This window comes from Heterodontus francisci, chromosome 9, assembly GCF_036365525.1.
Source record: "Heterodontus francisci isolate sHetFra1 chromosome 9, sHetFra1.hap1, whole genome shotgun sequence".
Classification (NCBI taxonomy): Eukaryota; Metazoa; Chordata; class Chondrichthyes; order Heterodontiformes; family Heterodontidae; genus Heterodontus; species Heterodontus francisci.
In genome coordinates this window covers 95716611-95738129 of record NC_090379.1, presented here as the reverse complement: position 1 = coordinate 95738129, position 21519 = coordinate 95716611, and the positions used below count along the sequence as shown (strand labels likewise).

Genomic DNA, 21519 nt, shown 5'->3' with positions numbered 1-21519 from the left:
ATTTTAAATAGACTGAAGGGTTGGCTGAGATCTTTCCCATGGCAGGTGCTGTGGGTTTAATCGCTGATGCTAAACTGTTCCAAACATTTTGTACTGATTACAGCAACTCTGTTACTCACATACGTTATAATAACTATGTTCTTTCTATATTTTGGCAATACTCTGCCATTTTATTGTTTGAAATCAAGAATACAGCCAAAAGAGAGAAGTGGGAAAGAATGCATGTCTTGGCACCTCTCCCCCTCTCTTTCTCTGTCTCTTTTTCTCTGTATACCCACTGCACTCCAGAGATTGGTGACCTGCCTAATCCATACTCTCCACCTTTGCATAGATTGTTACACCTGCCAATTCCATCACATAACCTAGCCAAGTTCTTAATTGCCAGCCTTTTCACAAGGTGTCAAGCTAGCTATGAATAAAGAGGGCCATTTGACACATCTAAATTCATTAATCTAGAAAGATCCTAAATTCTCCTTATTTCAGCATCAAATTATTTCTGAAATCCTTCTAGAACTTTTCCTTCACTACTCTATCTGGAAGTCTATTCCAAATGGTGATCAATCTTGTGCAAAAAGTATTTCCCAATATCAGTTGTAAATTTTTCTTTCATGTTTGAACCTGCATTTCCTTATTCTACTCCCACAATGTAATTTAAGCTAATAATATGATTTACCTTTTCTGTTTCCACAAGTACCTGATATCATCTTTAAGATCACCTCTCAGGCACCTCTTTTTCTGGTTGAAAAACTGGTGTCTCTCCAGTCCTTCCAGGTAACTCAGATTCCTGACACTGGTGATCAGCCTCTTGGCTCTTCCCTGTGACCAGAGCTTGACAGCCAGAACTGGGTGCCTAGTTCAAGGTGCAGCCTAATCAGAGCACTCAACAGTTTGCTCACAACCTTTTCTGGCTTGTATTCTACCATTTTGGCTGTGTTGTTCAACATTGTTTGGGCTTTACTGATTGCTACTCTACATTGGTTCAGCAGGTTTAGCACTGTCTATGAAGACCCCTGGGTGTCTTTCAACTTCATCCTTAGCTATTTCAACACCATTCTTCCTGTATGTCTATTGCTTATTCTTCCTTTCTATGTGCAGCTTGTTACATTTGGCTGTATTAAATTTCATCTGCCACTGTTGTGCACATTTACATATTTTGTCGAGTAATTTCTGAGCTGCATCCTCTGATTCCACTGCACCTACTAGTTTGGCATCCACTGGAACTTTTACCATATGGTTGTGCTTGTTGGAGGCCAATCATCTTAGCCCCAGAACATTGCTTCAGGAGTTCTTCAGGGTAGTAACCTAGGCCCAACTATCTTCAGCTGCTTCATCAATGGCCTTCTCTCCATCATAAGGTCAGAAGTGGGGATGTTCGCTGATGGATTGTACGATGTTCAGCACCATTTACAACTCCTCAGATACTGAAGCAGTCCGTGTCCACATGAAGAAAGACCAGGACAATATCCAGGCATGGTCTGATAAGTGGCAAGTAACTTTTGCACCACACAAGTGCCAGGCAATAACGATCTCCAATAAGAGAGAATCTAACTACTTCCCCTTGACGTTCAATGGCATTACTATTCTGGATCCCCCACTATCAACATCCTGGGGGTTACCATTGACCAGAAAGTGAACTGGACTAGCCACATAAATACCGTGGCTACAAGAGCAGGTCAGAGACCAGAAATTCTGCAGCGAGCAACTCACTTCCTGACTCCCCAAAGCCTGTCCACCATCGACAAGGCACAAGTCAGGAATGTGATAGAATACGCTTCATTTGCCTGGTTGAGTGTGGCTCCAACATCACTCAGGAAGCTCAACACCATCCAGGACAAAGCAGCCTGCTTGATCAGCACCCCCATCCACCACCTTAAACATTCAGTCCCTCCACCATTGATGCACAGTGGCAGCAGTGTGAACCATCTACAAGATGCACTGTAGTAAGTCACCACACCTCCTTCAACAGCACCTTCCAAACCTGTGCCCGCTTCCACCTAGAAGGACAAGGGCAGCAGATGCATAGGAACACCACAATCTGCAAGTTCCCCTCCACCCAACACACCATCCTGACTTGGAAATGTTTTGGCGTTCCTTCACTGTTGCTGGATCAAAATCCTGGACCTCCCTCCCTAACAGCACTGCATGTGTACCCGCACTTGATGGACTGCAGCAGTTCAGGAAGGCAGCTCATCACCACCTTTTCAAGGGCAATTTAGGATGGGCAATAAATGCTGGCCTTGTCAGCAATGCTCACATCCTATAAATTAATTTTTTTTTAAAAGCTGTGGCAAAGCATACAGCCAAGACTGTCCCTTCTTCCTGTCCAAGTTAAGGGTTCAGAAGAAGGAGATGGTAGGATTACAAATGTATAATTGGTCATGGTTCAAACAACTGTTGTCTGTAGCATTCTGACTCTGAACTCTCAGGAGTGTCCTTTGAAGCTGTATTTCTTACCCATGAAAGGGGTTTCATCCATATGGAGAGCTGCTTTTCTTTGTGCTGACAAGAATTTAGAAAATAGGAGCAGGAGTAGGCCATACAGCCGCTCGAGCCTGCTCCACCATTCAATACAACCATGGCTGATCTTCTACCTCAACACCACTTTCCTACTCTATCGTCATATCCCTTGATTCCCTTAGTGTTCAAAAAATCTATCAATCTCATTCTTAACTAGACTCATCATTTGAGCATCCACAGGCCTCTAGGGTAGAGAATTCCAAAGATTCACAACCCTGTGAGGGAAGAAATTTCTCCTCATCTCAGTCCTACATGGCTGACTCCTTATCCTGAAACTATGACCCTTAGTTCTAGACTCTCCAGCCAGGGGAAACAGCCTCTGAGCATCTACCCTGTCAAGCCCTCTAAGAACTTCACCTATTTCAGTGAGATCCCTCTCATTCTTCTAAACTCCAGAGAATAGAAGCCCATTTTACTCAATCTGTCCTCATTGAACAGCCCTCTCATCCAAGAATCAGTCCAGTGAACCTTCATTGCGCCCTCTCCAAGGCCAGTATGCTCTTCTTTAGATACGGAGACCAAAACTGTACACAGTACTCACCTGGAGTGAGACTATAGCAGTGGTTCTCAAACTGAGGTCCACGGATCCCTGGTGGCACACAGAGACCTTCCTAGGGGTCCATGAAATAATGTGAAAGTGCTTACTGAGCACTGCCGGCCTTACAGGTGGGCGACGTGGACACCATCCAGGGCACCATGGTCAGGGCTTGGATTTCATCTTGCCACCACATTGTCTGCTGAAGATGTTGAGCTTTTGGATTAAAAGCTCTGCAGGGAGTGATATGGCAAATGTTAACAGAGTCTGCAGCCTCTTGCATTGGTACACTATACATAGGAACATAAGAAATAGGAGCAGGAGTAGGCCATTTGGCCCCTCAAGCCTGCTCTGCCATTCAATAAGATCGTGACTGATTTGGCCTCAACTGCACGTTCTTGCTTGTTCCCGATTACCCTTGACTCCCCTGTGGTTCAAAAATCTCTCTAGCTCAGCCTTGAATATATATAATGACTCAGCCTCCACTGCTCTCTGGGGTAGAGAATTCCAAAGATTCATGACACCTTAAGAGAAGAAATTCCTCCTCATTTCCATCTTAAATGGGCAACCCCTTATTCTGAAACTATGCCCCCTAGTTCTAGATTCCCCCATGAGGGAGAGGTCCACAAAGCTTTCAAATTAATCTTGGACCATCTTTCAGATGGTCTTCCAGTGCTCTGCAGAGCCACTGCTTTACCAGACTGTATAATTTAACTAGAAGGATTTTTACTGGTGTTTGCAGGGATCACATTCTGCAATTTCATCCTTTTTTCCTGAAAAACAAGAAGCGTTGGCTTTTATATAGAATGATTTACAAGTGTCATTGTCAAATATCACACCAAGGATAGACAGATTCTGCAGTCAGAAACAGGCACACCCATCTCACTGATTTCTGTAAGTGAATATCTATTTTCATAAAAGCATTATTAAAACACTCTTTACATGCAGCACCTACATATGTGTTTCTAGCATTATACCCTAGATCGGGTGATCCATGATTACTTTTTTTTTATTTCCAAAATATACTTTATTCATAAAAATCTGTAAAAAATACATTACCAGTTTCAAACAGCACCAAGTCAAAAAATACAAACAGTGCAAAGGAGGTCCGTTTGCTTCATTACAATCATGAGTTGCCTCACAACCCTTCCATTTCACATTTATCATGCCAATTACATTTTTACATTTTACAGCAAATGAAAATTTTCCCGATACAGTTCGAGGGTTTTCCCATGGATCCAGCCCCTCAGTTCAGCTTGGTGAGGGGACCTTACACAGAGGTCTTTCTCCATTGAGCCTTTGCTGCGGCTGCCCCAAGCTTTAGTGTGTCCCTCAGCACGTAGTCCTGGACCTTGGAATGTGCCAGTCTGCAACATTCGGTCGTGGACAACTCTTTGCGCTGGAAGACCAGCAAGTTTCGGGCAGACCAAAGGGTGTCTTTCACCAAATTGATAGTCCTCCAGCAGCAGTTGATGTTTGTCTCGGTGTGTGTCCCTGGGAACAGTCCGTAGAGCACAGACTCTTGGGCTGAACCTCGACAAAAACCACTGCATCTCTTTCCAAACCTGCTTTGCAAAGACACATTCCAGGAGGAGGTGGGCAACCATCTCTTCCCCACCACAGCCACCGCGGGGGCATTTGGCGGAGGGGGCGAGACTTCGGGCGTGCAGGAAGGATCTGACGGGGAGGGCTCTTCTCACCACCGGCCAAGCTACATCTTGGTGCTTGTTTGAAAGTTCTGGTGATGAGGCATTCCGCCAAATGACTTTTACGGTCATTTTACGGTCGGGGAACCATCCGACAGGATCCACCATCTCCTTTTCCCGTAGGGCCTTGAGGACATTCCATGCAGACCACTGCCTGATGGATCGGTGGTCAAAGGTGTTTTCCGCAGAAACTGCTCCACTAAGGATAGGTGGTACGGCACGGTCCAACTGGATGGAGCGTTCCACGGCAATGTGACCAGGCCCATCCTTCGCAACACCAGGGACAGATAGAACCTCAGCACGTAGTGACACTTGGAGTTTGCATACTGGAGGTCTACACACAGCTTCCATGATTACTAATCCATTTGAAAAGGGGTCCTCCGACCCAAAAAGTTTGACAACCACTGCCCTTTTGCAGCAATCCTTCCTTACTCCATCCCCCTTGCAGTAAAGGCTAACATACCATTGGCTCAGTTCCTTAATGCTGTAGTTTCTATTAATCAAAGCTGCAATGCATATGCAAATATTTAAATAAATGTGACTGCAGTTTAACTCACTAAATAAAAGGCAAATGCCTTATTTAGAACCCAAGTGCATATTTTATTATGTACCTTATCGTGGTGTTTTCTAATTGGCTGCTCACAATTTCCATGGCAACTATTAAGACAAGTAGCAAAGCTTCACAGCTTCAATACCTTAATCAGGTATTAAAGCAGTGATAGCAGAAAACCAGGAGACAAAAGGGAGGAAGGAACTTAAAACAATCACTAGAGAAAAAGTAATGGGAATAAAGGCTGACGAGTCCTATAGGCCTGATGGCCTGTATCCTGGGTCTTAAAAGAAGTGGCTGCAGGGATAGTGAATGCATTGGCTGTAATCTTCTAAAATTCCCTAGATTCTGGAAAGGTCCAGCAGATGGAAAACCACAAATATAACACCGATGTTCAAGAAAAGAGGGAGACAGAAAGCTGGAAACTACAGGCCAGTTAGCCTAACAGCTGTTGTTGGGAAAGTGCTAGAATCCATTATTAAAGCGTTAGTAGCAGGATAGCTAGAAAATCACAATACAATCTAGCAGAGTCAACATGGTTTTATGAAAGGGAAATCATTTTTGACAAATTTATTAGAGTTCTTTGAGGATGTAACAAGCAGGGTGAATAAAGGGGAGCCAGTAGATGGAGTGTATTTGGATTTCCAAAAGGCATTTGATAAGGTGCCACATAAAAGGTTACTACACAAGATCAGAGCTCATTGTGTTGGAGGTGATATATTAGGATGGATAAGGACTGGCTAACAAACAGGAAACAGAAGGTTGGGATAAATGGGTCATTTTCAGGATGGCAAACTGTAACCAGTGGAGTGCCACAGGGATCAGTACTGGGGTCTCAAGTATTGACAAATCTATATTAATGACCTGGATGAAGGAACCAAGTGTATTGTAGCCAAATTAGCTGACGATACGAAGATAGGTAGGAAAGCAAGTTGTGAGGAGGATAGAAAGGGGGAATTTTATGAGTGCCGTGGCATTCCTGACAGCAAGACAGGAAGTTCGTGCAACTTCTGCTTCCGCTGCAATTCCCGTTTCACACATGATTTTGTACGTAAATGAGTCGTGTGGCAACAGGCACTGGGGGGGGCACATGGGATCATGCGGCGGAGGAGGTCTTTCATTGGTGGAACCCACTGTCACTGCCCCAAGCACCATGATTGCCACAGATCTAAAACATCTGTGCTTGTAGCCTCAAGGAGCAGCAACCTTCCTTTCATGTAAGTATCTTCAGATTAATCTAAATTGAAGCTTTAACTTAAATCAAAATGTTTTTGCCTCCCTTATTTTGTAAAAGTCACCATTAATTTCATATCAGTTATTTTACCTGCAGCCAAAGTCAGTCAGTAGGCTGCATTCCACCCCACAGTTCAGTGATGCCCCCCTGCTGGTTCTCCTCCAGGCCGTCAGGGAAAGGTGGGAGGTTCTCTTCCCTGCAGGTGGAGTGCGAAGACACTCAGACCTCATTAAGGTGGCCTGGATGGAGGTAGCAGAGGAGGTCTCAAACAGTGGGGTGGCATGTAGAATATGGGCGCAGTGCCGCAAGCGCATCAATGACTTGCTCATATCGGCAAGGGTAAGTAGTGGTCTTGGTGAAGCAGTTCCATTTTATTTCTTCCATGGCTCTGTGTCTTTAAGGCAGAGGGTACACAAGTAATGTAGTGGAATGCGTGAGCAGCCTTGGTGCTATTCACTAAATGATGTTGTGCCAAGATGAAGATTGGCATTGTTTATGTGATTGGATGTGTTGTGCGAAAGCCAATGCAGAATAAATGATGTTGATGCATGTATGCAATGGTTATGATGCATCATTTGCCATGTCATTAAATCTGCACTGTCTGTTGCAAGATAAACAAAGCCACAACCAGCGTGAGCTCCCCTAGAATGGGAGGAGTGATCCCTGGCATCAGGCTGCTGACCACGCTTGAGGAGGAGGTCACTGAGATTGCGAGAGAGGAGGGAGGCAGGGCGAGTGGAGATGGCGAGGCAGGGGCCACAAGGCATAAGGGTTAAGTGTCATCTCTACTCTTGCAGCCATATGTAGAAACGAAATGAAATTGTGTGAACTCAAGTGAAGCAGATACTTACAGTGCCTCTGCTTGTCTGCACTGTAGGTGCCAGCACTTGAGTCGTGGAACGCCGCGTGGTCCAAGAATTCTCCTCTGGGGAGGAAGAAGAAGCCAATGCCCCAGAGAGTGCACCGTCACCTGCCTCGTCCACCTCTGCCGGCACAGGTCTGTGGGGGGGTTTAAGATTAGAATCTGGGTCTCAAGCCGGTGGTCAAGACACAGACACATCCCAGCAGCTGAGGGAGTATGTGCCAGCCGGGTCCCCTGACAATCGAAGGACTGCTGGGGACCAGGCCTCTGCTCAACCCCATGCTCATGATGATCCTCTGTTTGTGGCTCCAAGAAGTCTGCTGGGTGTGCACCAAAGCCATGTGGAACATATGTCAGAGATGCCTGAGGTCATGCATGACTTTGCACATGGCATGGAGGAGTCCTTGCAAGCCATGACATCTACCATGTCCCAGGCATTTGAGCATATGGCTTCCTCAGTAGAGAGTTCGGCGAGCTCTGTGGTGAGTCTGGTTGACCACTTGAGCCATATGCGATCTGACCTGCACTCCATCGCTGTTGCCATTGGCTCCATGCAGCAGAGTCTAAACGAGAAGGATGAGGAACCTGGACCTCCCTCAGGATGATCCTTCCCCTCAGGGAGACAGGCAGGTGCCATTGTGCACACAGATGGAGGAGGAGGGCAAGTCTGCTGCCCCAGGGCCTTTCTCTCAGGATACCCCTACGGAAAACAGCGTCTTGTCCTCCCTCCACTGACACTGACCCCCTTACCTCCAGCAGGTGAGCACACAGGGTTACTCATGCGCCATTGCTGCAGACTCCAGTAGGATGGAGCCATCAAGCCCCATTCCTCCAGAGGATGTCTACCACAGTCATCCACAGTAACAGGCAGCACATTGAGCAGACTGCCTCCACCTCAGATACTAATGTTGGGGTAGCACCTGGACGTAGTGGCAGGAAAATAGCATGAAGGTGGCGCGAGTGATGTATGTATTGTGAGAATAGAACATTTTATTTCATATAAAATATGATCCACTCTCAATAATGTTTTGTTTGGTTTCAGATGGATACAAAAATATTTTTTGGAGGCCTATGACAGGAACGCAAAGATGTTTGCAAAGCTTCTCAGAAACTGCCCAGTGTCCATTTCTCATTGGAATTTAAGCCTTCAGTCTTCAATGATAGCTGTTTGCCATTTGATGATTATTACATTTTTCCAATACTGTCATTCCTTACTTTTGTTTTCTGCATTCATAACAATGCTGTTTGCAGTGGTGTGTAGTAGCATTCATTGTAGCCCAAAGATGATTTCAAATGCCAATCACATGGAAGTGCAGCAATGCTTCGTTAAGATTGCCAAGATGAATAAGACCCCATGCAAAATTGAATTTCTGTGGGGAATTGTTACGTTTCTCCTCCCAACGTTCCTTGATGATGTGACTTATTGTTGGCTGACAAGTGCATAAATGAGGTTCTCCCTGATGTTCCTTGCATGTCTCTCCATGGCCCTCATATCGATGACGGCATCATTGCCTTGTTGTCCTCCTCCTCACCCTCTTCATAGTCATCCCCATCTGAGGACTGGTGTCCTTCCTGTTCCTCTAGCTGCAGAATGTTGCCGTGTCAAATTGCAAGGTTATGCAAGGCAAGCAGACAACAATTATTCATGACACCCTCTGTGGCGCGTAATGAACAGCCCTTCCAGACTGGTCAAGGCATGGCAAGTGCATTTTCAGCATGCCAATGCTGTGTTCAATGATGGTTCTGGTGGATGTGTGAGCAGCATTGTACCTCTCTTCAGCAGCGCTTTGGGGAAGACGTACTGGTGTCATCAACCATGTACAAAGCGGGTAACCCTTGTCACCCAGGATCCATTCGTCCACTTCGGCTGGTTCCTCAAAAACTGCTGGCAGCTGGGAGGTCCTCCAGCTTGAGCCCATCATCCTTGACCCACCCAGTGTTACAAGTACCCTTCCGTCTGTTACCTTTGAGTCTCTCCCCATTACCGTGCACGATGTAATCATCAATGTATTCATGCCATCCCTCCTCCCTTTCCTTCTCCCATTACTATTGACATGTCAACTCTTACCCTTGAACCTCCTCACATTGAACTGATCAATGTTGCTGAGTCCCATTCCCTTCCATATGAAGTCGTCGATTTCCCACCCGTTAGTCTTGACCTTCTCCCCTACAGAATCCATTTGCCCCCATTGACTGTGACTGTTCCCTCTGCTAACCAGTACCCTCAATTTGCCCCACAGCTCCCCGACATTGACAGCACTCATCCCTCCCTTTAGGCCTTCGCCAAATATCTTCACACTATACTGCTATAATCCACCCACCATCCCCGCAGCCGACAACATGCAGCTTCAGCATCAACAGCAACTATTCAACACCCTGGACGCTCCACTCCACCCTCCCCTGCTCCTCCATGCACCCGATCAGCCCCATCCTTCCGTCCTCGACTACCCTGCCCTGCTCCTCCATGTACACCCTGTCCCTGCCTTCACCACCATCCCCTGAGATGATTCATCCTTGCTGGTGCCGAGCCTGGAGGGAAACATCCATTGCAATGCTGGCATTAGTTTGCCAGATGAGTTAAAGAGAGTAGAGCACAGACCTGAGACTCAACTGCACAAATCCAACTGCTGCACACCACGGTGAAACAATCGTGAACTGGATGACATAGCAATATCGCTCGCCATTCACTTAATCTGGCAGGTAGGACTAAATTATAACTATGTGTCGGGTAATGAGTATTCATGTTATTTAAATGAATGCAAAGCTGTAATCTGACATTGCTCTGGGGAATCCTGGAACGCCACAAACCCGCCACCGACTTAATTTCTCTAACGTTTTCTGTTATCGGGATTCCAAATAAAACCCTCCCATCTAATTATATCACACGGCACGCCACCAAATCCGCTGCAGCAGAGAGCTTAAAATTCCCCCCAAAGAGTGTGCAAAGGGATATAGATAGGTTGTGAGTGAGCAAAAATTTGGCATATGAAGTATAATGTGAGAAATGTGAGTGGTCCACTTTGGTAGGAAGAATAGAAAAGCAGAATATTACTTAAATGAAAAGTGACTGCAGAATGCTATGGTACAGAGGGACCTGGGTATCCTTGTTTAGTTTATATTTTTTTTAGTTTAGAGATACAGCACTGAAACAGGCCCTTCGGCCCACCGAGTCTGTGCTGACCATCAACCACCCATTCATACTAATCCTACACTAATCCCATATTCCTACCACATCCCCACCTGTCCCCATATATTTCCCTACCACCTACCTATACTAGGGGCAATTTATAATGGCCAATTAACCTATCAACCTGCAAGTCTTTGGCATGTGGGAGGAAACCGGAGCACCCGGAGGAAACCCACGCAGACACAGGGAGAACTTGCAAACTCCGCACAGGCAGTACCCAGAATCGAACCCGGGTCCCTGGAGCTGTGAGGCTGCGGTGCTAACCACTGCGCCACTGTGCCGCCCCTGTGTACATGAATCACAAAAAAGTCTGCGCATAGGTACAGCAAGTAATTAGGAAGGCAAATGGAATGTTGACCTTTATTGCAAGAGGAATGGAGTATAAAAGTAGGGGAGTCTTGCTAAACTGTGCAGGGCATTGGTGAGACTGTACTTAGAGTACTGTGTACAGTTTGGTCACCTTATTTAAGGAGAGACATATTTGCATTGAAAGCAGTTCAGAGAAGGTTCACTAGACTGATTCCTGCGATGAAGGTTTGTCTTACAAGGAAAGGATGAACAGGTTATGCCAATACTCATTGGAGTTTAGAAGAATGAGAGGGGATCTTATTGAAACGTATAAGATTCTGAGGAGGCATGACAGTTTCGATGCTGAAAAGATGTTTTCCCCTCGTGGAGGAATCTAGAACTAGGGGGTACAGTTTCAAATTGAGGGGTCTTCCATTTAAGATGGAGATGAGGAGGAATTTCTTCTCTCAGAGGGTTGTTAGTGTTCGGAATTCTCTTCTCCAAGAGCAGTGGAGGCTGCGTCATTGAATATATTCAAGGCTGAGTTAGACAGCTTTTTGAGTGGCATGGGAGTCAAGGGTTATGGGGGGGCAGACAGGAAAGTGGAATTAAGGCCACAATCAGATCATCCATGATATTATTGAATGGCCTTCTCCTGCTCCTATTTCTTATGTTCTTATGTTCACTTTCTAAGTTCAGAACCGACTGCAGTTAGATTCCCACAAACTGCTGTCTGAATCAGACAGCTCTGGCCAGAATTTTGGAAACCTCCAAATCTTCAGTGATAAGAACCCACATAAAGAAACGGAAGGAGTTTTTGTTACAGCTTTGGCAGATGACCAGTCACAATGAGGCAGTTACCATGGCAACAATACCAGACCAACTGGAAAGCAATCCAATCTCTCCCGCTCTTTCCCTCATGCACTCCAAACACACAATCAATTAGATGATGTGCTTTACAAAAATACAAGCAAACAGCCTTTGGAAATGGATGTATTTCCCACTGAGATTGATGGGAGAATATGGCATTGACACTATTGATGATAGGCTCTCAGTTTATCCACCTTTTTCAGGAAGTGAGGGTTCCTTCTGGATTAACTGCTCTTTCCTGGCCGGCCTCCCATCTTCCACCCTGCAAAACTCAAGCTCATTCAAAACCCTGCTGCCTGTGTCCTAACTCGTACCAAGTCCTGTTCACACACCACCCTGTTCTCACTAACCTAGATTTGCTCCAAATCAACCAACAACTTAATTTTAAAATTCGCATCCTTGTTTTCAAATCCCTCCATGGCCATGCCCCTCTATATGTTTGTAACCTCCATCAGCCCTATAAGCCTTTGTGTTCTCTGTGCTTCTCTAATTCTGACCTCTTGCACAACCCCAATTTTAATTGCTCCACCATTGCCCACTGTGCTTTCTGTTGTCAATGCCTTAAGCTCTGGAATTCCCTCCCTGAACCTCTCTACCTCACTCTCCTCCTTTAAGACGATTCTTAAAATCTATCTCTTTGATCAAGCTTTCGGGCATCTGTCCTAATATCTCCTTATGTGGCACGGTGTTCAAACTTGTTTGATAAAGCTCCTGTGAAGTGCTGGAATATTTTACAATGTTAAAGGTGCTATATTTGTGCAAATTATTGTTGTTGCTAAATCACCAGCAGCGATTTGTCTTTTAAACTACACGAGACACCTTGGGTTAATCTTGAGGTCTGCCTCCCTCCTCTGGGTGATATTGTTCAAGGTGATGGCAAGAGTTCCTATTGGCAAGGGTTCAGTGAATTGGTTTGATGATGTAAGAACATAAGAACATAAGAAATAGGAGCAGGAGTAGACCGTATGACCCTTTGAGCCTGCTCCACCATTGAGTACGAACATGGCTGTTCTACCTCAACTCCACTTTCCTGCCCGCTCCCCATATCTCTTGATTCCCTGAGAAATCAAAGATCTATTGATCTCAGTCTTAAATCTACTCAATGGAGCATCCACAACCCTCTGGGGCAGACCATTTCAAAGATTCACAACCTTCTGAGTGAAGAAATTGCTCCTTGTCTCAGTCCTAAATGATCGGCCTCTTATCCTGAAACTGTGCCCTCGTGTTCTAGATTTCCCAGTCAGAGAAACAACTTCTCAGTGTCTACCCTGTCAAGCCCCCTCAGAATCTTGTATGATTCAATGTGATCACCTCTCATTCTTCTGAACTCCAGAGAGTTTAGGCCCAATTTACTCAGCCTGTCATTATAGGAGAACCCTCTCAACCCAGGAACTAATCTAGTAAAACTTCACTGTGCCACCTTCAAGCAAGTATATCCTTCCTTAAATATGGAGACCAAAACTGCACACAGTACTCCAGGTGTGGTCTCACCAAAGCCCTGTAAAATTGTAGCAAGGCTTCTTTATTCGTGTACTCAGATTCCCTTGCAATAAAGGCCAACATGCCATCTGCCTTCCTAATTGCTTGCTGTACCTGCATGTTAACTTTCAGTAACAAAACAAAAAGTACTGGAAATACTCAGCAGGTCTGGCAGCATCTGTGGAGAGAGAAGCAAAGTTAACATTTCAGGTCTGTGACCTTTCATCAGAACTGCTAACTTTCTGTGTTCCTTGTACGAGTGCACCCGAGTCCCTCTGAACATGAGCATTTAAAAGTTACACGATTTTAAAAAAATATTCTGTTTTTTTCTATTCTTACCTCCGAAGTGAATAACTTCATACTTCGCCACATAATACTCCATCTGCCACCTTGTTGCCCACTCACTTAACTTGTCTATATCCCTTTGCAGCCTCTTTGTATCCTCCTCACTGCTTACATACCAACCTAACTTTGTATCATCAACAAACTTAGATATATTTCTCTTGTCTCTTCATCTAAGCTGTTATTATAGATTGTAAATAGCTGAGGCCCCAGCACTGATCCTTGCGGCACGCCACTAGTTACAGTCTGCCAACTTGAAAATGCCCTGTTAATCACTGTTCTCTGCTTCCTGTTTGTTAACCAATCCTCTAACCATGCTGATATATTACCCCCAGCTCCATGAGCTCTGATCTTGTGTGTAAACCTTTTGTGTGACACCTCATCAAATACCTTTTGGAAATCCAAGTATACTACATCTACTGTTTCCCCTTTATCTACCCTACTTGTTACATTCTTAAAAACCTCGAATAAATTTGTCAAACACGATTTTCCTTTCGTAAAAGGAGGGGAGTAGAGACAGCCCTGGTAATTATAGACCTGTGAGCCTTACTTCGGTTGTGGGTAAAATGTTGGAAAAGGTTATAAGAGACAGGATTTATAATCATCTTGAAAAGAATAAGTTCATTAGCGATAGTCAGCACGGTTTTGTGACGGGTAGGTCGTGCCTCACAAACCTTACTAAGTTTTTCGAGAAGGTGACCAAACAGGTGGATGAGGGTAAAGCAGTGGATGTGGTGTATATGGATTTCAGTAAGGTGTTTGATAAGGTTTCCCACGGTAGGCTATTGCAGAAAATACGGAAGTATGGGGTTGAAGGTGATTTAGAGCTTTGGATCAGAAATTGGCTAGCTGAAAGAAGACAGAGGGTGGTGGTTGATGGCAAATGTTCATCCTGGAGTTTAGTTACTAGTGGTGTACCGCAAGGATCTGTTTTGGGGCCACTGCTGTTTGTCATTTTTATAAATGACCTGGAAGAGGGTGTAGAAGGGTGGGTTAGTAAATTTGTGAATGACACTAAGGTCGGTGGAGTTGTGGATAGTGCCGAAGGATGTTGTAGGGTACAGAGGGACATAGATAGGCTGCAGAGCTGGGCTGAGAGGTGGCAAATGGGAGTTTAATGCGGAAAAGTGCGAGGTGATTCACTTTGGAAGGAGTAACAGGAATGCAGAGTACTGGGCTAATGGGAAGATTCTTGGTAGTGTAGATGAACAGAGAGATCTTGGTGTCCAGGTGCATAAATCCCTGAAGGTTGCTACCCAGGTTAATAGGGCTGTTAAGAAGGCATATGGTGTGTTAGCTTTTATTAGTAGGGGGATCGAGTTTCGGAGCCACGAGGTCATGCTGCAGCTGTACAAAACTCTGGTGAGACCGCACCTGGAGTATTGCGTACAGTTCTGGTCACCGCATTATAGGAAGGATGTGGAAGCTATGGAAAGGGTGCAGAGGAGATTTACTAGGATGTTGCCTGGTATGGAGGGAAGGTCTTACGAGGAAAGGCTGAGGGACTTGAGGTTGTTTTCGTTGGAGAGAAGGAGGAGGAGAGGTGACTTAATAGAGACATATACGATAATCAGAGGGTTAGATAGGGTGGATAGTGAGCGTCTTTTTCCTCGGATGGTGATGGCAAACACGAGGGGACATAGCTTTAAGTTGAGGGATGATAGATATAGGACAGATGTCAGAGGTAGTTTCTTTACTCGGAGAGTAGTAGGGGCGTGGAACGCCCTGCCTGCAGCAGTAGTCGACTCGCCAACTTTAAGGGCATTTAAGTGGTCATTGGATAGACATATGGATGAAAATGGAATAGTGTAGGTCAGATGGTTTCACAGGTCGGCGCAACATCGAGGGCCGAAGGGCCTGTACTGCGCTGTAATGGTCTATTCTATATCTATTCTATAAAACCATGTTGACTTTGTCTGATCATACTATGATGTTCTAAGTGCATTGTTAAGACTTCCTCAATAATAGATTCCAGCATTTTCCTGATGACTGATGTCAGGCTAACTGCTCTGTAGTTTCCTGTTTTCTCTCTCCTTCCTTTCTTGAATAGCAGTGTTACATTTGCTAACTTCCAATCTACTGGGACCATTCTAGAATCCAGGGTATTTTGGAAAATCATAACCAGTGCATTCACTATCTCTGCAGCTACTTCTTTTAGAACCCTAGGATGTAGGCCATCAGGTCCAGGGGATTTGTCAGCTATTAGGCCCTTAAGTTTGTCCAGTACTTTTTCTCTGCTGATATTAATTACCTTAAGTTCCTCACTCTTATTAGCCCCTTGGTACCCACCATCTGGGTATAAATGCCAGCAACTGTTTTTGCTCCAGTGATAACTATGGTGACAGCATGAAGCATGGCTGAGGATTTGTGGCACAATGTAGAGGGGAGCTCTCTGACACAAGAGCGCCATCTACTGAAGCCTTGTAGACTACATCAACACAAGCAGCTCTGCTGCAGCATTGGAAAAGCCTCTGCTATACTTTGACTGTCTGTTCCCCACCCCACCCACAGCCCAACCCCCATAGCACACATTCACAACACACACAACTTGTTTACGTTCTGTGGCACTCCTAGCCCGCACTCTGGCAAATAAATGGCATTTTCATTCAACAGAAGCAGATGTACTGATAATGCACAGATGCTCATCTAAACTGAGCACCTTATTCACTCACTGCTCTGCCACAGTCTAAGGTTAGGACCATGCTGGATATTTAGGGTGAAATGCAATTAGAATTTGTGAATTGAGTTGTAATGGAGAAAATTACATGGGTTTGCTGAGCACAAGATAAGGAAATGAGCTGGGAATCATGAAAATAGAAATCAGGCCACAGCCAACGAAAACATAACTATGAGCAACTGAGATGGAAGCAAGAGATCTGAAGGCGATATCCTTACACAAGGGACATCAACACTGGAGGAATGATAATCTGATATAATAGAGTAATTCAACTCATCTAAGAATAGTGCCTCAGCTCAGTGTGTATGATCGAATTTTAAAGCAGTGACATTGTTAATTGTAAAGCATAGTCTGTATTTAACTAATAATAGGTATAATGTTGGTACGCGCACAAAGAATTGGGTTATAGCAGCTGCAAACCTAAAGGCCAGTTTGATGTTTTCACCTGCATTATTTCCAATAATCTAGTCACAGGTATTTATCTACATTCCTCAATTGGCCTTAGGGAGGGCAAATATTCGCTAGGGTTTCTGCTCCTGACCTCTGCTGGAAAGCGTCCAGTGAGGACAGATGTGACTTCCCCCTATGGTTGACATTCCTGTCAACACTCACTGGGATAATTTTACCTTTCAGCAACAGCGTAAAAGGGGCAATATTGGATCAGCCGTCCGTTGTACACTTCTCCCGATTTTTGCTTTCATTGACTTCATAGTGCTGGGTTTTATTGATTTGTAGCCTGAAATTTGCAAGGATCTACCATTGCCCTCTAAGTGACTTCAAGAACTTATAATTATCTACCTTACCTGTATTTCTTTATTCACACCATTTCCCCACAGAGAGTACATGACTTAGCTAAACTTTGCTACCATCCTCTGGACTACAGTGATCTGTATGTGGTACACCAGAAAAATCTCTAGCATTATATAAATTCCATTGATATTCTTTTATTACTGTTAGATTTTCCTTCAATATTTTAAACTTATATTTTCCACTGTAGTCAATGATTTTTCTGACTTCACAGCTAGACTTTTAAGTCCTGAGTGATATTTGGAAGCAGTATGAGACCATACTCTTATGCATTTTACAACGGGCTTGGATGAATGGAGCTCTTCATTATTACTATCTAATCTCTGAATATAGATTCATTTAACTGTTTTATTGCATTTAGACATGCAGACTGATCTTGGAATTCTCCAGCAGGTTATCTTTTCTTCGTGATGACTGCTGGTCAAACTGTTGCTGCAGTGTGCTTTCTACAATTTAGTGTCACTCCAACTTTAAAGGTTTGCAGCAGATTGATGTGAGTTGGTGACACTGCCATTTCACCAATTGGGCTATCATGCACCCCTCTGTTTATAGACTTGGCAAAATTTTGGCTTGCTTTAATTCTTTACCAGAAGACAATAACCCAGATAAAGCAGTTGCACATTTTGCATAACGTTGGACATCAACAAGGCTTGACTTCAGGTTGTCCATTGGTAAAGAATGGCCTAAACCTTCTATCAAATATGTACTAGTGACATTTATTGGTACAAAATCTGTACTGCAGTAGCTTTTGAAAGAAATCGCTTCTATCCACAGGCTGTCATGGTACCTTTTTGTAGTATCAAATTGACAGACCAACCACCTCTTGGGTAGTTAACGGATGACTAGATCTAACTTTGGTTGGCACCTGAAAACTAGCTTTAATTTTCTTAGTTTAGTGTCTAGCTGTTATTACTGCTGTAGTAAATTGAACCAAATCTTCCCCATGGTATTTCAGAGTTCTTTTTGATCATATTGAAGCTACTCTGCACCATGTCAATTTATTTATTTTGCATGCAAATGACCAAACTGATTAATGTGTGATAATAAAAGCAAAATATTGCAGATGCTGGAAATCTGAAATAAAAATAGAAAGTGCTGAAAGTACTCAGCAGGTCTGGCAGCATCTGTGGAGACAGAAACAGAGTTAACATTTCAGGTCTGTGACCTTTTTTCAGAACTGACAAAAGTTAGAAATGTAATAGGCTTTAAGAAAGTGAAAGGAGGGAGGGGGGAAGAAGAACAAAAGGGAAGGTCTGTGATAGGACAGAGGGCAGGAGATATTAAATGACAGAGATATCACAGAATAAAAGGCAAAGGGAGTGCTAATAGTTGTCTTTTACTACTACTATTACTACTCCCTTTGCCTTTTGTTTCATGTCATCTCTGTCATTTAATCTCCCCCCCACCCAACCCCCCTTTCACTTGCTCATGTGGGCATCCTTCCATCTACAAAAGCCAATTACATTTCTAACTTTTGCCGGTTCTGAGGAAAGGTCACAGACCTGAAACGTTAACTCAGTTTCTCTCTCCACTAATGCTGCCAGACCTGCTGAGTATTTCCAGCACTATGTGGGATTAATGTGTGATCTCTGCTTGACATCATTTGAGTTTGCAAGCAAGCACTAACTGTCTACTTTATATATGGCTATTGATTTATGAGCACAAAATCCAAACTGTTTAACTCTAAAAGCTATCGGTATTTTGATCCAGTGTGCGCTTTGGAGTTTTTTTTTATTTTCTCCAAAGACCATTAGGCCTTATTCATAGCACAGAATGGCCGGGTGGCACAGTGGTTAGCACTGCAGCCTCACAGCTCCAGCAACCCGGGTTCAATTCTGGGTCCTGCCTGTGTGGAGTTTGCAAGTTCTCCCTGTGACTGCGTGGGTTTTCACCGTGTGCTCCGGTTTCCTCCCACAGCCAAAGACTTGCAGGTTGATAGGTAAATTGGCCATTATAAATTGCCCCGAGTGTAGGTATGTGGTAGGAGAATGGTGGGGATGTGGTAGAGAATATGGGATTAATGTAGGGTTAGTACAAATGGGTGGTTGTTGGTCGGCACAGACTCGGTGGGCTGAAGGGCCTGTTTCAGTGCTGTATCTCTAAATAAATAAATAAATAAAGAACATACACATTCTAACCAGTGAATAACAATAGCTCAGAATGAAAGCCTGGTACAAATCCTACATTAATGCTGTAGCAGACGATGCCTGTACCTACTGGGCATGTAGTGACAAAATGGGTGGATGGGTAGCACAGGTATGGTGCTGCTTTCAGCTTCATACCGCAATGGCAGAGAGATTGTTCCATCCCTTGTTTTACGCTTCATGCTTGGGTCGTTTATCTTGTATTATTTTGTCAATTGCTTTACGTGCCACTTTGGAGATTGTGCCAAATCATTGGATGAATACAAGACGTAACCAGCACCCTTCAAAACATAATATGTACTGAAATGGAATAACTTTAATATCGAGCCAAGCCTGACTAAGCTCAATCTTGTACTTGATCCAACATAAAATTGTAATATTCTATTGCTCTCCACATACAGAATTCCTTTTTTAAGGACACTAAAGTATTTAACAGAATTTGACAAGCATATACATGGGGTAAGGAACAGCTGCCATTTCACGGAATAATATCCTTGTGAATCACTTCTACTGGTTAACATATTGTCTAAACGTGCACTTGGTCTCACAACACTAGGTGTAATCTACACTTAGTGATGTCACCCTCTCCACAACATGATATTCCAGCACAAGATATTGGCAAATATCAACACCCAGTAGAGTATGGATCATCGAAGGTAAAGAAACAGGTAGCAGGGAATATAGAGGTTCGCTCAATCTTAGGCTTTAAAGGATGTGTAAACCACTTCAATTTCAATCTCCGGGTTCGCGTTCCCCAAACTACCTTCAATTATGTTATTTCCTGTTCGTTGCTTCCAGTAGATCCTTTATTCTTGACACTAGCCGATCAAAATAATACTGCTGATGGGGCAATGAATGGGAGTAAACCCCCTCCTCCCTCCTTTTAAAGAAAAAGGGTGAACTCTCTCGTCAAATCACAGCAGTAAACTGTGACATGAATCATCATCTCTCGGCTTTGAACATGGCTTGAGAGACTCACCTGCCAGGCTGTTGTAACACTCAATCTCGCTGTTCTCCACCACCTTCCTCTCTTCCTCGGTCAGTCTTACGGACGTTTTCCCGCAGGCAGGATGCACTTGAACGGCAGAGGACGATGACTCGGGATTGGTCACCGCCAAGAAGCCCTTCATCTCCAGCAAAGCTCGGTGGTACTTGCCGATGGCTTCTCGGAATTTTTTCTCCTTGTAGCACTGGTTGCCCTGGGTCTTGAAGTCCAGCGCTCTCTGAATGGTATCCTGCGGGTCTGACTGACTGTGATCGCCCCTGATCACACTCAGCTCGCACCTGGACACATTCAGAGTTCCCCTACCTCCTCCTGGTCTACCAGCATCTCCCGGCCGCCCAGGGATGGAGATGTGCTTGATGCCAGATGGGTTTTTATCTTCCATCTCTTAGCTGCTGCAGCCGATCTCTTTCATGTTGCTGGGCGCTGCAAACACACTGTGTGCTGGGTTCCCGTGTGTCTGTGTGTGCGCGCGTTTGCTTTGGACTGGTTGCTGAAATTGTCCAACAGATCCACCAGAGGCACCGATCTGTCCTGCTCTGCTGTGTGTGTGTATGTGTGTGTGTGTTTTTTTTTGGAGATGCTTGGCTCTGTATTGCTGACCCGGAAGAGCTGGAGCAATCCACACGTAATCCAACCTGATGCAGTTTCTAATTAAAGCGATAGCGTCTGGAAAAATCACAGATCAGAGGAAGAAGAGTGCGGGGCCGGTTGGTGACAGAGATGGCACAGCCAAGGCTAATAAACCTAATCTCACTTTACAGCTAAGGAGCATGAATTCAGACATCTCACACTCTTCAATGTGTCCACACTTCAGCAAGGATTGTCTGCATTTCAATCGAACGATTGGCCCAAATTACTGTTTCTTAATCTCACATCCAGACCAATCACTTTGTAAATATCAACAGTTTTTCATGTAACTGTTGTGCTGCCTAAGACAAGCTTTTGGAGTGTCCCATCCTCAGACTTCCTCATGTTTCAGCTCTCCTTCCTCCCCTAGCTTGCCCTGCTGAAGATGTTGGTGGTGATTTGTGTTGGGGGAATGACTCTGCAATATGTTGTCCAGATGGCTCTTTTCGCCTGTGAACGAATTTGGGTTTGTCAATGGGCAAAGCGCCCTTGGGTGCCCTCTCAGTCGAGTCCTCAATCATGCTCGGCATATGCCATCTGCACAGATTATAGTTAGCTACTGACCAGGCCGGTGGTAAATCGTGGGATCTCCCTGGGTTTGTGTGACTCACTGGTTCACTTGCCTCCCCAATAGTTTTAAGGAGACATTGATCTCAAACATAAAGGGTCACTGACCTGAAACGTTAAC

At 44.5% G+C, this 21519-nt stretch overlaps 1 protein-coding gene across 3 annotated transcripts in view; it reads right to left on the bottom strand.

The window, feature by feature from the left end:
- LOC137373926 (tetratricopeptide repeat protein 9A) overlaps nucleotides 1-20762 on the bottom strand; it is a 207674-nt gene extending 186912 nt beyond the window's left edge. For all 3 annotated transcript variants that reach the window (XR_010975736.1, XR_010975735.1, XM_068039543.1), the window contains exon 1: nucleotides 20178-20762. Coding sequence is in view for 1 of the 3 variants with exons in the window: in XM_068039543.1 (XP_067895644.1) it covers nucleotides 20178-20586 (409 nt within the window). In the remaining 2 variants the exon portion in view is untranslated. The remainder of the gene's footprint in view (nucleotides 1-20177) is intronic.
- Between the last annotated feature and the right edge of the window lie 757 nt (nucleotides 20763-21519).